Below are 20,358 nucleotides of genomic sequence, written 5' to 3' on the forward strand. Positions count from 1 at the left end.
AGGGTAATAGTTTTTTATTCCCAGGATTTGAGAAATATTTTCCAGCAGTAATAGCGAAATAAAGCCACACAGGGAAAATACTGATTTTTAGTCTCTTCAGCAGATGCTGCAAATGTTTGAGGTCCACGCTCAGAGGAAGTACCAATAATCCTAAGCATTCTAGTAAGAGAGGACGTGAAAAGGATTCAACATGCTGACCCCTCGAGAGTGGACGGCTCACTGGGACCGCACCCAGGGCAGACAGGCTTGCAGGGGACTGTGCAAAGTGACAGTCAATGCCAAAACCACAGATGAAGATGACTCAGAAGCTTTCGTTTAGTAGTACGGAAGCAAATTCTAGAAGAAATCTATACCTTATATAGTCCAGGAAATTATGACTCTAATAACTTACAGTAAGTCCTGCCTTTGGTGCTACGTTTATATGGACTTTTCATGTTCATTCCAGTCCTGTTTGTAGATATGATCCCATTTTTGTAAATGAATTTTTTAAAAAGCAAGTCAAAGGAACAGCTATGCGTGGCATATGCCTAGAAAGGAATCTAGCAAAATAACCACTGAACTGTTAACCATAATACCTGGGGGAGGAGGAAGAAAAGGGGAAGGGGTATAGAAGGTCGGGGTCATAAGGGGCTTTTGCTGTGTTCCTATAATCCTGCATTTTAAAAATATCAAGCATGTATTAATTTTCTGAGTATTTGAAGCCAAATTTAAAACTAAAATTTAAGAAGAAGTAACTCAGATATTTAATTTCCCACGTCCACGGCCCCCATCTGGTTTTGTAAACGCAGCCCACACGCAGCTCCAGGCAGCACTTCCTGTGCTTTTACCAGTGTTTTGGAAGTTCACTAGCTCTACTCCATGAATTGACCTTACTTACAAATTTAGGAATTTTTTACTCACCAAGACGTAGTAATGTCTGAAAAGTTTCAGCTTTGCCAAGTTAATGGCAGCTGGGGAGAAGAAAGGAACAAAATGAGAGGCTACTTCTTTTCTCATTCTCAAAGCCCATCATATTCAGGTACCCTCTCAGTCAAGAGGCCAAGTCTAATGCACATGGGTACCGCCCAAGGGGTCGGGGGCACATCTGTATTTCTGGAAATGCAGTTTGGCAGGGTCTCCCCCAGTCACCAGGAAGAATTTGGGAGCTGTGGCGGCAACATGCTGGGACTCCCAGCTCCAGTAAACCAGTGCACCTCCCCACTCCACGTTCCGAAGCTTTAAACAGCCACGCTGAGAATACAGTGACACCACAGAAATCAGCAGACACTACCAATCAGGACTCTTCCCCCGCCACCCCCAAAGCCATCATTAAACATTTCAGCTCTGCCACCGTGGCTACAGGGCTGCACCCCCCAATAGGACCAGTCCCAGGTGGGTCCCTGAGCCCCATCCAGGGGAGCCTCCAGCTAACTGAGGGTATAAATTCAATTAACCCATGGGTGCGTCTTGCAAATTTCACTTAGGTTTTCACTAAGTGTCTTGTAACAGAGCCCTTGAAATACAACCTCCCCAGCTTTGCCCTACCTTCAAGATTGCTTAAGGTCAGGGAGCCAGGACAGCTAGCTTCCTGCCACCGCCAATGGCCATGAAATATTGATGACCACAGAGGGTAGCCTGGCTCCCTCCCCGACTGGCAATCCTTTCATTCATCATAAACCTCCCTGCAGGAGGCAAATTAATTTTGCTCAGTAACATTTAATTAGTGGTTCCCTTTAGGAATGGAACTGTGGGTGGTGAAGGAGCGACTTCCTTCTGTCTCCCTCCTCTGGCTCATGATTAGTCGGGGGGCAGTCAAGCTTAGGATTCCTGGAATCCTGAATTAATCTTCAAGGTGATTATCAACTAACAGTATCTGCAAGAATCCGCTCTGAGAAACCGAGTGTGTCAATGAGAGGAGGTTCAGAAAATCTGAGAAATTCTAACTCCTCAAATCGAGAGGCTATAATACCCACATACAGAGCTGTGATGGACTCGTGCACTCAGGTAACACCTGAAGAAGCTAAATGAAGCAGGCAGATCGGCAACAGCTTTCTTATCTAGCAACCCCTCTGGCAGTCTTGCTATTTTTTAAATTAAATCTCTCTGGTTCTCCGTCCTTCTTCATCTACTCTGACTCTGGGCCAGGCCCCTGGATGCAGCAGTGATCACAGCGCCTGCCCCAGGGGTGGCTGCCATCCCTTAGGGAAGGAGAGGCACTGGATCACTGGCCATCCACTCACAATGCTAAGCGCACAGAGTACTGGGCGGTGCGGGTGTGGGGTCAGGTTCTCCTCCCCGCCTGGGGGACAGGAGAGGCTTCACGAGGTCAAGATGTTAAAACAGAAGTGTCGGATAACTACGTCACCAGATTTCAAACTCTGCACGTTTGCATGAACCAGCGTTCCTTCTGTGTTCCTCTCTGCGTGCGAGTCTCTGCTTACACTGGCGGCAGTCAGCGACATGGCCAGCTGCTCCTGCACTCTGTCCCATAAAACCAGGTGGCCTACGAGAACTGGGCCCCTTCCAAACAAGCAAATCGGTCTTGAATTTGGACGTTCAATCCTCTTCTTTGTGAATAACTGACAAAAAACAGCACCAACAACCAGACCATTTAGACAATAAAAATGCTTTCCAAGTCTCTTCTGAATTTTGCTTGCTGAAATAAATCCTGGCAAATGAATCTCCTGCCTTTGCTTCAACAAGGAACATCAGCCCAACAGAGAGAAGCAGCATGTTTCTATTCCTGGATTTCATGGTGCTGTGCTGGGATACGCATGGTTGCCATGGCCACGCCCAACTGAAGGGCTCCCAACTCAGACTAAGGGGATAGGGAGGAAAGACAGGATTCCCAAAGGAAGTGGTGTCCAAGCAGAGGCCTGACGGGGGCTCAGGAGGGAGCGAGAGTGGAGAGGCCGAGCAGAGAGAACGTTGGGGAAGAGCAGATACCAAGGTTTGGAGATGCTGGTATCATGTCTCGGTGCAGAGAAAGCAGCTCAGCGCAGCTGGACTGCGGAGAGGCTAGGGACACGGCTGGGCTGAGGACAAAGCCCCAAACTCAGTCAGACGCAGACCATGAGCTGCTCTCCTCGTTGATGCCAAGGCCCCAGGGAGCCTCTGAAGCATCTCAAGCAGGGCAAAGCCTGAATCACATCTACATTTTGGAATAATCTCTCTGGGGAAAAGATGGAAGAGTCAAGAATAAGAGTCCAGGGGCTTCCCTGGCGGTCCAGTGGTTAGGACTCGGCACTTCCACTGCCGAGGGCCAGGGCCCCATCCCTGGTCGCGGAACTAAGATCCCACAAGCTGTGCAGTGTGGCCACAAAAAAAAAAAAAGAAGAATGAGAGCCCCACTAAGGTCAAAAACCCTGAATTTGACACCTCATTGTAGTTTTGATTTGCATTTCTCTAATGATTAGTGATGTTGAGCATCCTTTCATGTGTTTGTTGCCAGTCTGTGTATCTTCTTTGGAGAAATGTCTATTTAGGTCTTCTGCCCATTTTTGGATCGGGTTGTTTGTTTTTTTGTTATTGAGCTGCATGAGCTGCTTGTAAATTTTGGAGATTAATCCTTTGTCAGTTGCTTCATTTGCAAATATTTTCTCCCATTCTGAGGGTTGTCTTTCGGTCTTGTTTATGGTTTCCTTTGCTGTGCAAAAGCTTTGAAGTTTCATTAGGTCCCATTTGTTTATTTTTGTTTTTATTTCCATTTCTCTAGGAGGTGGGTCAAAAAGGATCTTGCTGTGATGTATGTCATAGAGTGTTCTGCCTATGTTTTCCTCTAAGAGTTTGATAGTGTCTGGCCTTACATTTAGGCCTTTAATCCATTTTGAGCTTATTTTTGTGTATGGTGTTAGGGAGTGATCTAATCTCATACTTTTACATGTACCTGTCCAGTTTTCCCAGCACCACTTACTGAAGAGGCTGTCCTTTCTCCACTGTACATTCCTGCCTGAATGGCCATCATCAAAAAATCTAGAAACAATAAACGCTGGAGAGGGTGTGGAGAAAAGGGAACACTCTTGCACTGCTGGTGGGAATGTGAATTGGTACAGCCACTATGGAGAACAGTATGGAGGTTCCTTAAAAAACTACAAATAGAACTACCATATGACCCAGCAATCCCACTACTGGGCATATATCCTGAGAAAACCATAATTCAAAAAGAGTCATGAACCAAAATGTTAATTGCAGCTCTATTTACAATAGCCCGGAGATGGAAAAAACCTACGTGTCCAGCATCAGATGAATGGATAAAGAAGATGTGGCACATATATACAATGGAATATTACTCAGCCATAAAAAGAAACGAAACTGAGCTATTTGTAATGAGGTAGATAGACCTAGAGTCTGTCATACAGAGTGAAGTAAGTCAGAAAGAGAAAGACAAATACCGTATGCTAACACATATATATGGAATTTAAGGAAAAAAAATGTCATGAAGAACCTAGGGGTAAGACAGGAATAAAGACACAGACCTACTAGAGAATGGACTTGAGGATATGGGGAGGGGGAAGGGTAAGTTGTGACAAAGCGAGAGAGAGGCATGGACATATACACACTACCAAACGTAAGGTGGATAGCTAGTGGGAAGCAGCCGCATAGCACAGGGAGATCAGCTTGGTGCTTTGTGACCGCCTGGAGGGGTGGGATAGGAAGGGTGGGAGGGAGGGAGACACAAGAGGGAAGAGATATGGGAACATATGTATAATTTGTTATAAAGCAGAAACTAACACACCATTGTAAAGCAATTATACTCCAATAAAGATGTAAAAAAAAAAAAAACCTTGAATTTGTAGAGGTTCCTCGAAGTGGCAAGGGATCTGTCTGACAGGGCAGAGCAGTGGCGGGCCAGGGAACAAGGTGGATCCTGTCTTAGTGGCTGAGGGAGGGGTGGGATGAAGTTGAGAGTACCAGAGAGAATTCTTCAGGTGAAGTCTGAGCCCCCCGCCATCACAGGAAAGCAAATCAGGGGCAGAGGGAGGGCTGACTGAGAGGAAGCAGAGGGGTCAGGCCACCGCAGGTCTCCATGGGATCAGAGGAAGGCGGGGAGGCACTGCCTCTCCCATCCCCCTGCGATCTGCACCACACAGCTGCCTGTCAGACACTCCGAGAAGTCAGGCAGGCCAGGAAGCAGTCAAAAAATGAGCCTGCACATGACGTCCAGGCAACACGAGGAAACGTCAGCACGGGCACCGATGCCGCGCCATCCCAGGACACGTGCTGGAACAGATAAACGGACCTCGGGAACAACCGGTGTTGACTCTTAAGAAATGCAGCCACAATATGCAGGGCTCAGGGTTGATCCCGAAACCCACCAGTCACGACAGACATCATTTCCAGTCACAAGAAAGACATCCGTTTGCAAGTCTGCTGCTCGTGGGATCAGGCTCCCGGGTCCCACATGGGTGTTCCAGTCACAGCCATGGCTGTGAAGGCAGGAAGCAAGCTCACTTATTGTTGTGAGTAACAGCGTAGGCCCTGCACATCTGAACATCTTGGGTTCTAATTCCAACTGTGCTGTTTACTAGCTGTGTGACCTCAGATAATTCACCTAACTTCTCTGAGCCTCAGTTCCTTCATCTGTAAAACAAGAACACCACCACCTACCACTAGGGTTGGTTGGAGGAATTGACTGACACGGTACGTGGAAGACAAACAGCACACAGTAAGCACTAGATGAACGTCTGATGTTACAGCATTAGGACTGTATTAGGATTACAGCTGATCCTTGAACAACACGGATTTGAACTGCTCAGGTCCACCCTTACGTGGATTTTTTTCCCCAACTGTAAATACTACAGTACTAGGGGACCCGTGGTTTGTGGAATGCAGATACGGAAGAACAGCGGTGACTGTTATACTCACCGATTTTCGACTGCGCAGAGGGTTCGACTGCCCCAAGCCCCGCGCTGTTCAAGGGTCAACTGTTTATAGTTTTCCAATACCAAATGCGTTGTGGTGGCTGCCACATCTGGCAGGAGTCCAGGCTCTAGTAAGTGAAACGGGAACAAGTGGTGGCCCTGGGCTCTCCTGGAAGCAGGGCTGCCATGTGCACATGCTGAGTCAGCACGCTGAGCAGAGGAGGACCAGCTCCGAGGGTGCAACCTCACCAGTGTGCTGCAATGGGCAGTGATGCAGCACGTCGCAGCCTGGAATCCCAAGCCTCCCCTTGCTTTTCTTCCAAAAAAGCTTTCCCTGCAGCTAAGAGCGCCGAAGGCGTGCGGCTTACTGGGCCGCGGCAGGGCTGGCCTCCCATGGGAGTGAGGCTCACCACGTCTGGGCTGGCTATTTTTGATCCCACCACGAGGAACAGCAAATATGGTAAAAGAATGAGCAAGATGAGAGGAAAAATACCTCGGGAGGAGCCAGGAGACCCGAATTCTAGTCACCGCACCATCGTAACTCAGTGTGCCCTAGCCTGGCCTGCCACTTCCTTCTCTGGGCATCGGTCTCCTTTAGAGGAGAATGTCTTAGTGGTGGGTTGGAATTTCTTTATGGCAATGGCTCTTAACCGGTGAGCACCAGAATCATCTGGAAAGCTTTAGTTCAGGACAGATGCCCAGGTTGCCCCTGATTCTTCTGCAATTGGGCCTGGCTATAAGGATTCTGAAAAGCCTCCCAGGGAATGGGGAAGGGCAGGGATTCGGGGCAGGGAGGGAGCAGGTCCACCTGCTTCAGGAGCTCCTACAAGGCTGGCCTCTGGTGGATTCCTCTTCCTCCCACTCACTCTCAGGAAAACAGCCATGACTCTGGGTTTTGGCAAGTGCTTTTTACTGATGAGCACAGAACAAGTGCCCACGAGGCAGGAAGAACCCAGGTTCTCACATACTTAACAAGTCAGTTCTCTGACGCAGTAGCAAAAGAGCGAACGCGCCCGGCCTAGAGGAAACACCACACCTTCCCTAGACTTTCACCTTTCCTCTTTACACCAATGGGTAACTAAACAGGCTGGCAAGAAGGCAGGTCGTCCCCTTCCTCCCCAGTGGTCTTCCCTGGGTGGTCTCAGAACTGTGACAGTGAAAAGAACAATAGTGCTGGTGGTCACATCTATTGAGTGGTAACCACGCACCAGGCATCTGCCTGGGCACCCCTCATGCTTCATCTCATGTAATCCTCACAACATCCTCTATGAGGGAAGAGGCATTGTTACCACTGCCTCACAGATGAAGGACTCAGGCCTGAAGAAGTTTTGTAAATTACCAAGGTCACAGAGCTTGTAAGTGGGGAGGCCAGTGCTCAAACCCAAGTCCCTCCCTCCAAGGACCAAGCTTTTAACACCTATACTTTGTGCTAAGAGAAAAGCAATTCATAGCTTTGTAATCCACTGGCAGCTCAGGGATGTGATGGTGGCTCAGAGTGTGGGCAATGCCCAGGAGGTGCCAGCAATCCAGTACTGAGGAGTCAATACTGGATGGTCCATGGGACACACAGAGGCAAAGGCCCACGACAGCCACTTAAAGGGTGAAAATCCTTCCCCGGGAGTAAGGAAAGCCTCGGGGCTTAAAAACACCCTCACCTACCCATCACCTTTTTCTCCTGCTTCCTCCCTGCCACGCTTCAGAGGGAATTTTGAGTCAAGCACAAAAATTAAAGAAATGAGTGTGACGGCAAAGCCTGGACGGCAGGAGACTCACTCTGACTCACTCTCAGTAGTACCATTTCCACAACCTGCTTCAGCATCGGGCTCAGGCCCACTCTGTACGGGTGACAGGGCTGCTTCCCCTGTTCATGGTCAAGCACAGACCTGAAAGCCAGGCCACACACTGACCTGGGACCCCACTGTTCTGAAAGGGTCCTTTCTGGGGAGTGATCAGCTCATGGGGTGCCCTCTGGCCTCCATTAAGAAGAGATTCCACTAACGCATCTCACAGAGAAGGTATCAGCAAGTACGGGGAAGGGTGTGCTAATACAAGAAGAACTACTTAGAGAAGGAAACTCTTTGACCTTCAAACTGTTGAGGGTTGTGTGAAAAGTGGTTCAAAATACATTTCCAATATATACTTAAATCAATGACCCAGGAGTGGTCAAAAGTCATGAACTGAACAGTTAATGACTGTGCATCTTACTGTAAGCAAAATTTTATCTTAAATTACTAATAAAAAGAAAGAAACAAGAATGGCCCAAGAGAGCGGCTGATGGCCATCCCACACAAGGAAAGTAATTCTATGAAGACTTGCACTGTCAAGTCAAGCAAATTTCTGCCTTTCCCTTCCCTTATACTCCAGAACCACACCAAAGGCCCCGCTAGAGGAGGGGTCCTCAGGGCCAAGCTGATCTCAGACTTGGCTCCTGTCAGCCCCTCCCATCACGTCCCGTCTCTGGAAGTCCACAATGAGCTGAGCTGAATAGAGTGTCTGGGACTCCCCCAGCCCCAGGGCCGCCCACTGCACAGATTCAAGTCAGACATCCCACTGCTTAAAGACACAGCTGGTTAACAGCGGGCAGCACCTTCTCAATAAGAGAACCGGACCTCCCTGAGTACTGCAGTGATGGAGAAGAGCTGGTTTCAACTGTGTCTGTCTCGAGACTCTCAGAGTCAAATGCGTGCTGACACCCCTAGACAGAGAACCACGCCCGGAGCCAAGGTGGGCCGCCAACCCAGATTACTGACCAGGCCCGCTGGGTGGCCGAGGGAGGGACCCCTCAGGCAGTTAGGTTCCCAATGTTTTAAAGGCCTAATAAAAAACTGGTAATGTGACCATGATGAGGCTGGTTCTCAGCCTGAGGACATGACGGGCCCCTTTGCTTTTGGTTGTAGATTATATGAACTCAGGGCGGTATCACTGGCTAAATGATTACTTCAAAATGTTGATTAGAAGCTGTGATTAGGTTCACGACACTGAGGGAATTTTGTGTGATCTGCGGAGGGCAAGTAATGAGAAGGTTTTGGTGTTTAAAGAAATTAAAAATCACTGGGCTTCCCTGGTGGCTCAGTGCTGAAGAATCCGCCTGCCAATGCAGGGGACATGGGTCCAAGCCCTGGTCCAGGAAGATCCCACATGCCGCAGAGCAACTAAGCCCGCAAGCCACAACTACTGAGCCCACGTGCCACAACTACTGAAGCCCACGCGCCTAGAGCCCATGCTCTGCAACAAGAGAAGACACCGCGGTGAGAAGCCTGCGCACTGCAGCGAAGAGTAGCCCCCGCTCAGCAATGAAGACCCAACGCAGCCAAAAATAAATAAAATTTTTTTAAAAATTAAAAATTACTGTATTAAGCCAGTCTCATAAAATACACTTTTTTCTCTCATTCTCTCTTCATGACAGTCTACTTAGCTATGGTTTTCACCCTTCCTAGGGTCACAGACTTGTTTGAAAATTTGCTGAAGGTCATGCATCCCCTACCCGCGCCTGAAGCGCCTGGTGGCACACGCCAGGGTAAGGCACTCCCGGATGCCATGGGAAGAACATCAGAGTCAGAGGGTCGCCACACACTTCAGTGAAGTGGCCCTGAGCACAGGACAGAATCCTTCTGAGAGCTCGACATATGCCCCCTCACCTCGTGCCCTAAGAGAGGGAGGAGGTTTTATGAGTACTTCTATCACGCTGCCGGAGAGAAAGTGGCCTGCCTAACACTCCACCCTTCTGGAGCCGAGGGCCGTCACAGTGCTCCCGTGGTATGCGTCAGACTGCTAGCACAGCGGTGGATTTACAAGTACGTGCGCTAGCTACCCACGGACAAAAGGAAGCATGAACATCTTCTGAGGGACCGGATAAAGGGAATCTCATTTCTTCTGCCTCTTCTCTCCTATCATCAGGAAACAGCGCTCCAGAGCCAGGAGCCCAACAGACTACACTCCACAGCGGGGCAGACACTAGCAGACGGCAGGCGGTTCTGGAGGAAATCAGCCTTGCCCAGGCCGCACCCCGTCCTAGAGCACCGCCCTCAACCCTCACCTCCAGCCCCAGCCCCATGCCGAGGAGACGGAATCACGCCAGATGTGCAGCCGGGAGGCTCCCCCTTCTCCTGCCCTCCTTCTTCCCCTCCAGGCTTTTGACCCTGAGTCTCCAAGTTTAACCTAATCACAGTCCTCAGTGCCTAGAGCATCAGTGCATCTGGGGCTACCTTAGTTTCCACTTGGACAAACCTGGAATTATAACCAGGAACTGAGGAAGAGGTGCTTATTCACATGGGCCAGGCGGAAGGGTACAACCCAAAGCCCTGCTGGTAAACAGAGGAGATCCATGCGAAAAGCCATCTTGCTAGTTAAAGAAAAGTACCAATTCCCATGAGAGTAAACAGGTCAGGTAAAACACCAGAGCAGATGAAGATGCAAAAGCTATTGTTCCAATCAAACAACAAAGAACACAGTTCTGGATACAAAAGTTGGAGTTTGGCAAATACTTAAAAGCAGTGATTTCTTACATCTATGTGAGCTTAATAGTTTTCGAAGTGCTCAGTATAGAATGAAGTCAGTCAACAGCACTACACTGTAGGTACGGTTTTTAAAATGGTATCTCTTAAATGTCTACAACAGTACAACAGCCAGGAGCCGGCAAACTGTTTCTATACAGGCCTGGAGAGTAGGCGTCTGGCCTTGCGGGCCGGGGATCTCTGCCACCTCAGCGCAAAAGCAGCCACAAACCACAGGCATACACACCGCACAGCTGTGTTCCAATAAGGCTTTATCTATAAAAACAGACAGGGGTATTTCTCTTCCTTTCTCATCAGTGGGTTTTTCATTAGGCCTGTTTATATGAATACATCCAAATGAAACATTTCCCCCCCCATGAGTTGCCCAGAATGAAGAGACATCTTAAATAGTCATAGAATTTGGCCAAGTAAGTCTGAAACGGGCTCAGTAGGCACAGGAGAAGAGAACCAGGCAGGCTTTTCACTCCCCTTCATGGTCATCCTGACCACCAGACTCAAGAAGCCTTGTCCCTAACACACGTTTCTCAAACTTTCAGTGTCAGGACCCCTTCACACTTTTTTTTTTTTTTTTTGCGGTACGCGGGCCTCTCACTGTTGTGGCCTCTCCCGTTGCGGAGCACAGGCTCCGGATGCGCAGGCTCAGCGGCCATGGCTCATGGGCCCAGCCACTCCACGGCATGTGGGATCCTCCCAGACCGGGGCACGAACCCGCGTCCCCTGCATCGGCAGGCGGACTCTCAACCACTGCGCCACCAGGGAAGTCCAGGACCCCTTCACACTTTTAAAAAATCACTGAGGACCACAAAGAGCTTGTGTTGATGTGGGTAGAGTCTACCAATACTTACCATGTTAGAAATTGAAACAAATTTCAAAAACATTTAATAATTCATTTAAAAGTAACAAAAATAAATAATCCATTACATGTTAATATAAACAATGTTTTCCTTATTAAAAAATAACTTTCAAAAAAATTTCATGAGAAGAGTGAAACTGTTTTCCATTTTTGTAAATTCCTGTAACGTCTGGCTTAATAGAGCACAACTGGATTCTTGTATCTGCTTCTGCCTTCAAATCTGGAGTGAGGGAGTGTTTTGGTTGAAGTCTATAAAGAAAATAGGGCCTAATCAGACGTCGGCCTTCTCAGAGAACTGTGAACAGTCGTCTTTGATTCTGCATTAAAGCTTGACAAATGGTAGCTTCTTAAAGATAGGTGAGGTAGGGAATCTGAAACTGTAGCAATGAACTTTCTTTTCTTTTTTAGATTACTGGGTTTTTTTAATTTAAAAAAATTTGTTTTTTAATTTTTGGCTGTGTTGGGTCTTCGTTGCTGCACACGGGCTTTCTCTAACTGTAGTGAGCAGGGTCGTGGGCTTCTCATTGCGGTGGCCTCTCCTGCTGTGGAGCATGGGCTCTAGGTGCACAGGCTTCAGCAGCTGCAGCACACGGGCTCAGTAGTTGCGGCACGTGGGCTCAGTAGTTGTGGCACGTGGGCTTCAGCAGTTGTGGCTTGCCAGCTCCAGAGCGCAGGCTTGGTAGTTGTTGCACACGGGCTTAGTTGCTCCATGGCACGTGGGATCTTCGTGGACCAGGGATCGGACCCATGTCCCCTGCATTGGCAGGCAGATTCTTAACCACTCCACCACCAGGTAAGTCCCTGTAGCAATGAACTTTCGCACTCTGTCACAGCAAAATCCACTGGTCCATCTTAGACTCTGAATGGATCTTTTATTCACGCGTGACTGCGTAACATGCAGTGATCAGGTAGAAAATATTGTTTCACTGAGTTAAGCAGATCTCTGAAATACTGAAACTTGTATCATAAAATATTTTTAAAGTCACATTTGTTTAATATCACCCCTGCTCACACCAGATGTCTGTTAAGAACTGGGAAGCCGTCAAGCTTACAGTGGTAGATTATAAGTTTTCCTAAATTAAAATCTGTGCTTTCAAGTGAAAATTAGATCACTGACAGCAAATATTTTAAATTGTTTTCATGAAGTGACACATTCACTTCGTTCATTTTCTGGAAAATGTTTGTCAAAAGCCCAGGTCTGAGTAAACACAGTTGGACTGTCATCATTCTTTCAAATAAAAACAGTGTCCCGAGAGAAAGCAGCTAGTTTGGCTCACAACTCAAACAACTGCACACACACTTTTCCTCAAGATGACCACCACAGCCCGGGACAATGCACAAGTGCTTCCTGGGTATGTCCCATTCCACACAGGATGGTAAAGACAAATATCCAAGGGTCCAGACTGAATAACATTAGTACTTTCTCCTAACTCATCAAGGCATTCTTAAGTGAAGTGAGCCTTTTTCACCCCCAGGAAGTAGATGGTAATGAAGGATGCAGCGGCCACTAACAGTTCGGTGCCACCGTCCTGAATCATGCCAAGGCGCCAGCTGTCTTACCCACCTCTGCTTCTGCACCATCAGTGCAAACATCAACAGCAAAGAAGGCTGCGAAAGTCTTATTATGAAAAAAGTTCTGATCCTGAGGACCCTCCTGAGCGCGGCTGCCCTCTCAAGGCCACAGCTACTTTCAGAACACAGCGGCAGCTGGGAATGAAGCCTTTCCTCCATACCCTCTTCAACCAGCCAATCACCATTTGTTTAAGTGCTTTTGACGCTCACGTGAAAGCTAAAATTTCGAAGAAGGCTTCCGCTGAAATTTCCTCAGAAACAAAAGGGGAAAAAAGAAGATGCTCAGAAGTAGAGATTGTTAATTAGGTGTATGGTGTGTCTCCCCAATCCAGTCCTCTGAGGTAATGACACTGGAGGAAGAGAAGGGAACAAGGGTGCAGGCTCAAAGGCAGAAACAGCCAGTGACTCCTGGAAGGCAAAACACAGCGCAGCAGAGCTGGGCATGCCTATGAAGACTCAACGAAGCCTCCTCTCAGAGGATGTGGCACGGCAGTGACACCACCTGACAGAGCACCTGAGAGAAGCCACCACGTGTGACAGGAGAGGCAAAGACACGACTTAAGGACAGTGGGCAGCTTCGCCCTTAATGTTTTCCTTTATACTTTCTCAGCTTCTGTCGAAAGGAATCTAGACACAAAGAAGTAAACAAATCCACACCCACATTCTTTGAAAGCCACCTGCCCCCAGATAGCTGGAACACACCTCCCACTCATCACCTATGAAATTATCCGCTCCTATAAAAACTGCCAGCCCCGTACCCTGGTGTCACTCTCGCCTTCTGAGATGGCCCACACTCTGTGGAGTGTGTTTTTCTCTAAATAAATCCACTTCTTACCTATCAAAAAAGAAAAAAGAAAAAAAGAAAAGAAAAGAAAGCAATATGAATCCCAAGTGCAGGGAGAACAACTACAAACAGCCTTTCCCCCACCTGCAATCAGTCAGCCTAGACTGCACTTAAACTGACATTCTTAAGCCCAAGTCGCGGTCAAGGTCATGTAATGAGTCAGTGGAATCATGAGACTAAGAAGAAGAACCAAAGTGTCAGGCTCCATCCGGCCAAAAGCTTCCAAATCCCGCAGGAGACTTTACTGCCCACGGCCTCTGCTCTGTCAGCTGCCTCCAGGATCTAGATCTCAGGCCGGGCGAACTGAGGAGCAGAGAGGGTCACCCGCAACATTCCAGGACCAGCAGGCGGGGGGCAGTGCGCTCCCGCAAGCTCTCCCGCGCCGCCTCACCTCTGTCCTGGGGCAGCCGAGCAGGTGCCCGAGGATGGTGCGCCAGCACAGCGCGCTGCCCGGGCTCTCCGCAGGGGAGACTTCCAACGTGGGGACGTGGCTGCCGTTTCTGGAAGGGTCACAAGCATAGCCACTCTGCAAAGTTCAGAGTGAACTATGCGTTTGTGGATTGGCTCCAAAGCACCCCACGGCCTAAACCAGTGCAGTGAAAGAGGACGAATCGAGAAGACACCCTATTCTAATCAACGCTGCCCCTCTTTCAGAGGCTTGTGATATCTGCTGGCGAGACAAGGGTGCTTCCTTAATGGTATGTCCCCGAGAACGGTGGCACGAAAGTCTGGTGTGCCTGCAGGACTTCCGGTTTTCATACCCGCTCTGCAAGAGCTCCCATGCTGTCACCTGGTGGAAAAAACAAGAAACTGCCTTGTATGCCCCAGGGGATGACAAAAGCGTTCCTGTTCCATAAAGTTTCTCTTTACTACAGATGCTGGGGGACAACTGAGACCCCCCCATCTTGGGCTTCACTTGCTGTGCTGTCCACCGCAGGCAGGACACTTTACTAAACAACAATCAATGTCTCATGGAATAAATGGTCACAGAGACAGTTAATTATCACAGTCACCCCCAAGCCCTCTAAAAGCAAAGTGGAGAAGGCAGAGAGGTCTCAGAGGATCAGAACAATGGAGAAGAGGAGAAGGGAGTGGTGAGGAAGGAATAGAGGAATTCACAAAGGGGTAAGGATGAAGCCAAGAAGAAAAGTACAGATAGGACTTCTCTGGCAGTCCAGTGGTTAAGAATCCACCTTCCAATGCAGCGTACGCGGGTTCGACCCCTGGTCAGGGAACTAAGATCTCATATGCTGCAGGGCAACTAAGCCCTCACACCGCAACTACTGAGCCCGCACGACACAACTAGAGAGCCCATGTGCCGCAACTACCGTGGGACAACTAAGCCTGCACACCACTACTACTGAGCCTGCGTGCTCTGGAGCCCACGCACCACAGCTAGAGAGAAACCCATGCGCCGCAACAAAGACCTGACGCAGCCAAATAAACTAATTAATAAAAAAAAGAAAAGTACAGATAAAACTTATCAACTGGAAAACGTTACCCTTGGGATTTTTGAACATTTTCAGTCAAACAGTCAGTAAAATGAACCCAGAACTACTGAAGTGTAAAAAGATGAAGAAGTTAAAATGTCTCATTTCAATATATTAAAATAAGAGAAAGACCTATTCATTAAGTTACAGAAATAATAAAACCAACTTTTTATATAACATGCATAGAAGAAGGAAAAAAAAAAGGCAAGAACATGCCCAAACGATAAGTTCCCAGAAGGTGGGTTTTTACTTTCTGTTTGTGGCAGCGTGCTTTATCAAGATTCGAATTCATGGTTTATTTTTTGCAGCTTTCCTTTACCCCACACTCCAAGAAGGCAGAACGGCTCTCTGAGATCCGTGACTCAGAAAGCCAGGCTAAAAGCAAAAGATTTCTGCAGACCACGTTCCAGCTTAAACTCACTGAAAAGAATCTATCCCAGGAGTTCCCTGGTGGCACAGTGGTTAAGAATCCGCCTGCCAATGCAGGGGACATGGGTTCGAGCCCTGGTCCGGGAAGATCCCATATGCCGTGGAGAAACTAAGCTCGTGCACCACAACTACTGAACCTGTGCTCTAGGGCCCATGAGCCACAACTACTGAAGGCGCAGCGCCTAGAGCCTGTGCTCCGCAATAAGAGAAGCCACAGCAATAGAGCCCGCACACCGCAACGAAGAGTAGCCCCGGCTCGCCGCAACTAGAGAAAGCCTGTGTGCAGCAATGAAGACCCAACGCAGCCAAAAATAAATAATAAATAAATTTTAAAAAAAAGTAAAAAAGAATCTATCCCAGAGGGCATTCCAGAGGGAGAAGGGAATCCAGGGCCTTTGAAGGAAGAGAGAGAGAGAGGAAAAAAAAGCTATTTCCTGGGACTAGAAAGAGAGTTGGCACATTCTGCAAGTGGGGCCTTATGGCCACCTGGGAAGCTGGGGGCACCTTGGGAGCCTGGAATCTGAGTACCAGGGCTCCCAGCCTGGCATGACCCTCACACACCAAGCTTCTCACAGCAAGAGCACTTCACGGACCCAGACAGCAGGAATCCCGACAGCAACTACTGTGGACCCCAAACTGGAGATACCCCAGCGAGTACTGTGCTCTCAATAAGAACGCTGGGATCGTGCCTGACACTGGTATGAAGCCTTGAAGTCAGGTTAATTCAATTTAAAGAAAATCATGTGATATTAACTGTATAGCAAATGTGAAGGAAGCTTTGTGCCTGCTATCCATTTTCCAAAATTTCCAAAATGAACCTACATTACTTTTACAATCAGAAAACAGGTCAGCAACAAAATTTTATTTAACAAGAACAAATGAATAATCTGGCTTAAAGAACATTACTACCAGCACTGGGTGTGGGATTTCATGGATCCAGAGGCAGACGGGACCTTTGAGAGAGCGTGCCTCCTCAACCAGCTGTGGCCTGAAATCCCCACATGGCCCACGGCAGCCTGTCGTCATGGACATTATTCAAATAAGCCCAGAAATGCAAAACATTTTCTCTGTGGTTTCTTTTCAGACTCAGGAGGCATGGTTCGAAAATCAAGAAGATGCAAAAGGGTTATAATGGCACAACCATTTAAAAATCAGAGAGTTTCAGAGGTTCTTTCTGGCATGAGTCTCTTTTTGAATTAATACTGACACAACTATTTTGAAAGCGTGTTAAATCAGCAGGAAGGGATGCTTTACACATAGCCATTCCCAATCCATAACAGCCCCTGTTCTCACAGTGAAGTGTTATCTGGTCCTTCCAAGACAACATTTTCTCCTCCTTGGCTCAGTTCTGAGAAGGTGAAGATCACACTCACGAGTGGTGATAAGCAGTCACCTCCAGGCCTTACACAACTGCTCTCAGTAATGCTCCCCACCTGCCTCACCGGCAAACAACCCGGGGCTACTCTTGCAAAGCCTCTAGGGCTCTCCCTTGAGCACCGGCCTTCCTGCTCCACCCTCAGCAGTGCCCAGGCATGTGGCTTTAGGGAACACTGTCCAGCACCAAAAGGAACTTGCCTTTTCCATCTGTTGCTGATGCTTCTTGTAAATGTCTGATTGACCTAAAAATAAACATTTGGAGAACAAAAAAGTTAGCTAACAAATTTGCATTCCTCTATTTTCAGCACTAGTAACTTGAGGCCTTGAATTTCTCGATTATAAACTTCAAAGGCTGGGCTAGATGATTTTAGAGCACTCTCCCTAGACAACATGACTGTTGATAATCAACCCTTCAGCACGTATGGTGCCCAAGCCTGAGGGTTAAAGATGCCCTCTGCTGGCTCAAAAAAGCCTGGCAGAGACCTGGGTGTGAGGGGAAAGATCAAAACACAATAACACTCCTCATCTTCTTCTACCTAATCTCTCAGTCCCACAGCCACGCCCCCGCCGCAACACAGCTAGGACAACGGAGCCTCAATGAGTTCACCTGCTACCTGGAGAGAATGGACCCCATAAGAAGGTCACAGGCCGACTTCTGAAGTCTAGGTCTAGGAGCTGCGAGCACAAGGCTTCATGCAAACTCGATACTTCATCGACCTGAGATTTCTAACTTTGCTGAAAAAATGCCAACCTCCAGGGAATCTTTTCTGGCTGTGAGGTGCTGGTAACTAATTACCAGTCAGACAGGGGAACGTGAACGTTCTTAAAGAAGCTGTAGACCAGCGTTCTAGGCAGAGTTCACAGGCACCGAGGGAAGGACTGTGTGGGAGGAAGGGCACAGCACAAGCAGACATGGCACAGGGGGAGGTGGGTTGGGATCTCACAGACCCAGGCTGCAGTCCTGGCACAGCTGCCCACTCTCTACTCAACTGTAAGTAAGTCATTTCTCCTAAAACCTCTGCAGTTTGCCCACCTGTGAGAACTGAATGGCGCAACATGTGAAATTAAGTGGCACAAAGCTGACACTGAACCGAAGCTGGCTGAATCTGAATGTTTAAAAAAAACTTTGATACTGTTTCTTAAATTACCTCTCTAGTACTTGACTTTTTCATTTTACAGCAATTTTCAGAGTGTTTACCTTGAAGAATCTTGCCATCTGGCATCTGCTCCTTAGTGCTGTAATTAACAAAGGGCAGGAGACGGCCGCTTGTAGCTCCAGAGTGTATCTGGGGCTTCCCCAATCCCCCAGGTCCTTCCTATGTTACTGTGCAAATGTGGCAGTGGGGACTGAGGCTCTATTCCCTAATAAGATGCTCTTTCTACCTGAAGACAATGCTGGCCATCCTGTTACAGAAGCCTGGGCAGGATGCGGGGAGGTTGTGGAGATTAAGAAACTCACTCGTGCTCTCTCTCCTATGCTGGCAGCTGTCTGCTCAATCTACTGAACTGCTGCATGTACACATGCGATGCATGACAGAGTTAGGGTTAAGAGTGAATCTAAATAACTGGCCCGAATGAGGACTACACTCCACTGGCACCATGTTCTAAATAATCAGAATAACTGAATGACCTGATCGACCCCAGGAGTCTAAAAATATTAATTCACTGCATGGGGCACTGCAGAGTGGAACACCTCACTTCTAATGAAAGGCAGGTAAATCTGTATTTTTAAACTTTATTCTAAAAGAACTGATTGCTTTCAAGTGGCCACAGAACGAGGTCATTACGAAGGCGAGTGTCTGACTTTTGTTAGCCCTTCTTCCTCTCAGTGCTTCCTATTGAAGCAAGAATTTCCTTCCCTTTGATGAGATCTCAGGAGGACATTCTTCCTCATCAACCACTGACTTGGCACTAACGTGTCTTCACACACAACCAAAGCACGACACACACACGCATCTAAAGCCTGCCACTTCCAGGAGTGAAGCAAACCATCCTGAAGGTACCTGCAATGTTTATGAGCTGAGAACTATCTCTGGTTTTATGTTAGTAAACTTCCGCACTTTCTACCCAATCCGGCAAGATGAGGCTGTGTAGGGGCTTTCTTCAACTCCCTTCCCTTTAAATTCATTCTGCTATTTCATGTTGCTACTAAGCTCTCATCTCAAGAATCTTCTCTAGTGTCTGAACTGCTAAAAGCCTGTGCCAGACGAGCGCTATCACAATCCACCCGGGAACTGAAAGAGATACAAATTCCAAGGTCCTGCCCCTGGAGACTAATTCAGGTGAGTCTGGGGCCCAGGAAGTTGTCATTTTTAAACAGATGCCCCGTGTGATTCTGACCAGTTTGGGAACGGCGGGTTCAGCCATCGGGCTGCACAGACAAGCCCACGGTGCACACGCGGCCTCCCTCCCCGCAGGCACTCACCATACCACCGGGAAGAGGATGGCTCCACAGCACAGCAGGTCCACCAGAAACAGAGAATCCTTCCACAAGCCATACTCAGTCGTCCCCTCCTCGGTGGACTCTATGATGATATAGGCCACGTTTGCCAGGACCTGCAGGACACAGAAGTTGCTGAGGCCCCAAAGCATGGACAGATCTTTACAAGAGCAGCCCCGATGCGGGGGCGGGGGGGCACCAGGACCTAGAGGCCCCAGCCTAGGACCACAGCACGGTTTCCAGGTCCATGTGCTTTTGCAGAACACTGCTTCCCTCCAATCAAGAAGTAGTCTCCGTGCCTCCTCGAGCTTGCGACTGCTCTGACCAAGAGAGGGTGGCCATGACTGACACATGTCACTTCCAAGGCAGGTCACACAAAGGACACTGCCCCTGCCTGGCTCTCACACACCTTTGGAGCTCCGGTCTTATAAGAAGTCTGGCTACCCTGAAGCGGCCCTGCCGGAGAACCCAGGCAGAGAGAGAGAAGATGCCCGAGGAGTCCCCACAGTGGACACGGCTTGGTTCTCCACACTGAGGTGCGTCTGCGTCCACGGCCTGCTTCAATCTCCAAAGTGAAGGACGTGCCTTGTACATTCGGTCCTGTCATTAAGCTCTTAGCATGTTATGAAAAGTCCCTCAGTTGGCTAAACAGAGAGAGCAATATTTTACAAACTGTGACACTACTGAGCATAAGGGAGACATAATTTATGAGATATTCTTTCGAAGATTATCACTAGGTATGAAAGCAGAGATCAGAATCCCACCTCTGTACTCCACGCGAAGTCCATGGTCCCAAATACTCTGCTTCACTACTCTAAAGGGAATTCTCCACACTTCTACAAAAATGTGAAACCTGTCGTGCAATGACTTGGGAAGGGTAGTTTCTCTTTCCATCTAGGACTTATCAGTTAAATCATTACTGAAGCCATAATTCACTTAATACAAATGCAAAAATTAGCTTGAAATTTCAGTCTCCCACCGACACCCAGCCTCTGGGTT

At 48.2% G+C, this 20,358-nt stretch overlaps 1 protein-coding gene across 7 annotated transcripts in view; it reads right to left on the reverse strand.

Moving 5' to 3' along the window:
- Positions 1–20,358, reverse strand: part of LOC132523277 (neuronal calcium sensor 1) — a 162,658-nt gene that overhangs the window by 107,582 nt on the left and 34,718 nt on the right. For all 7 annotated transcript variants that reach the window (XR_009541459.1, XM_060154069.1, XM_060154071.1 and 4 more), the window contains exons 13-15: positions 19,345–19,475; positions 17,118–17,161; positions 901–950 (exon numbers count right to left, since the gene is read on the reverse strand). Coding sequence is in view for 6 of the 7 variants with exons in the window: in XM_060154069.1 (XP_060010052.1) it covers positions 901–950; positions 17,118–17,161; positions 19,345–19,475 (225 nt within the window). In the remaining variant the exon portion in view is untranslated. The remainder of the gene's footprint in view (positions 1–900; positions 951–17,117; positions 17,162–19,344; positions 19,476–20,358) is intronic.

The sequence above is a fragment of the Lagenorhynchus albirostris genome, chromosome 7, assembly GCF_949774975.1.
Source record: "Lagenorhynchus albirostris chromosome 7, mLagAlb1.1, whole genome shotgun sequence".
In the NCBI taxonomy this organism is placed as follows: Eukaryota; Metazoa; Chordata; class Mammalia; order Artiodactyla; family Delphinidae; genus Lagenorhynchus; species Lagenorhynchus albirostris.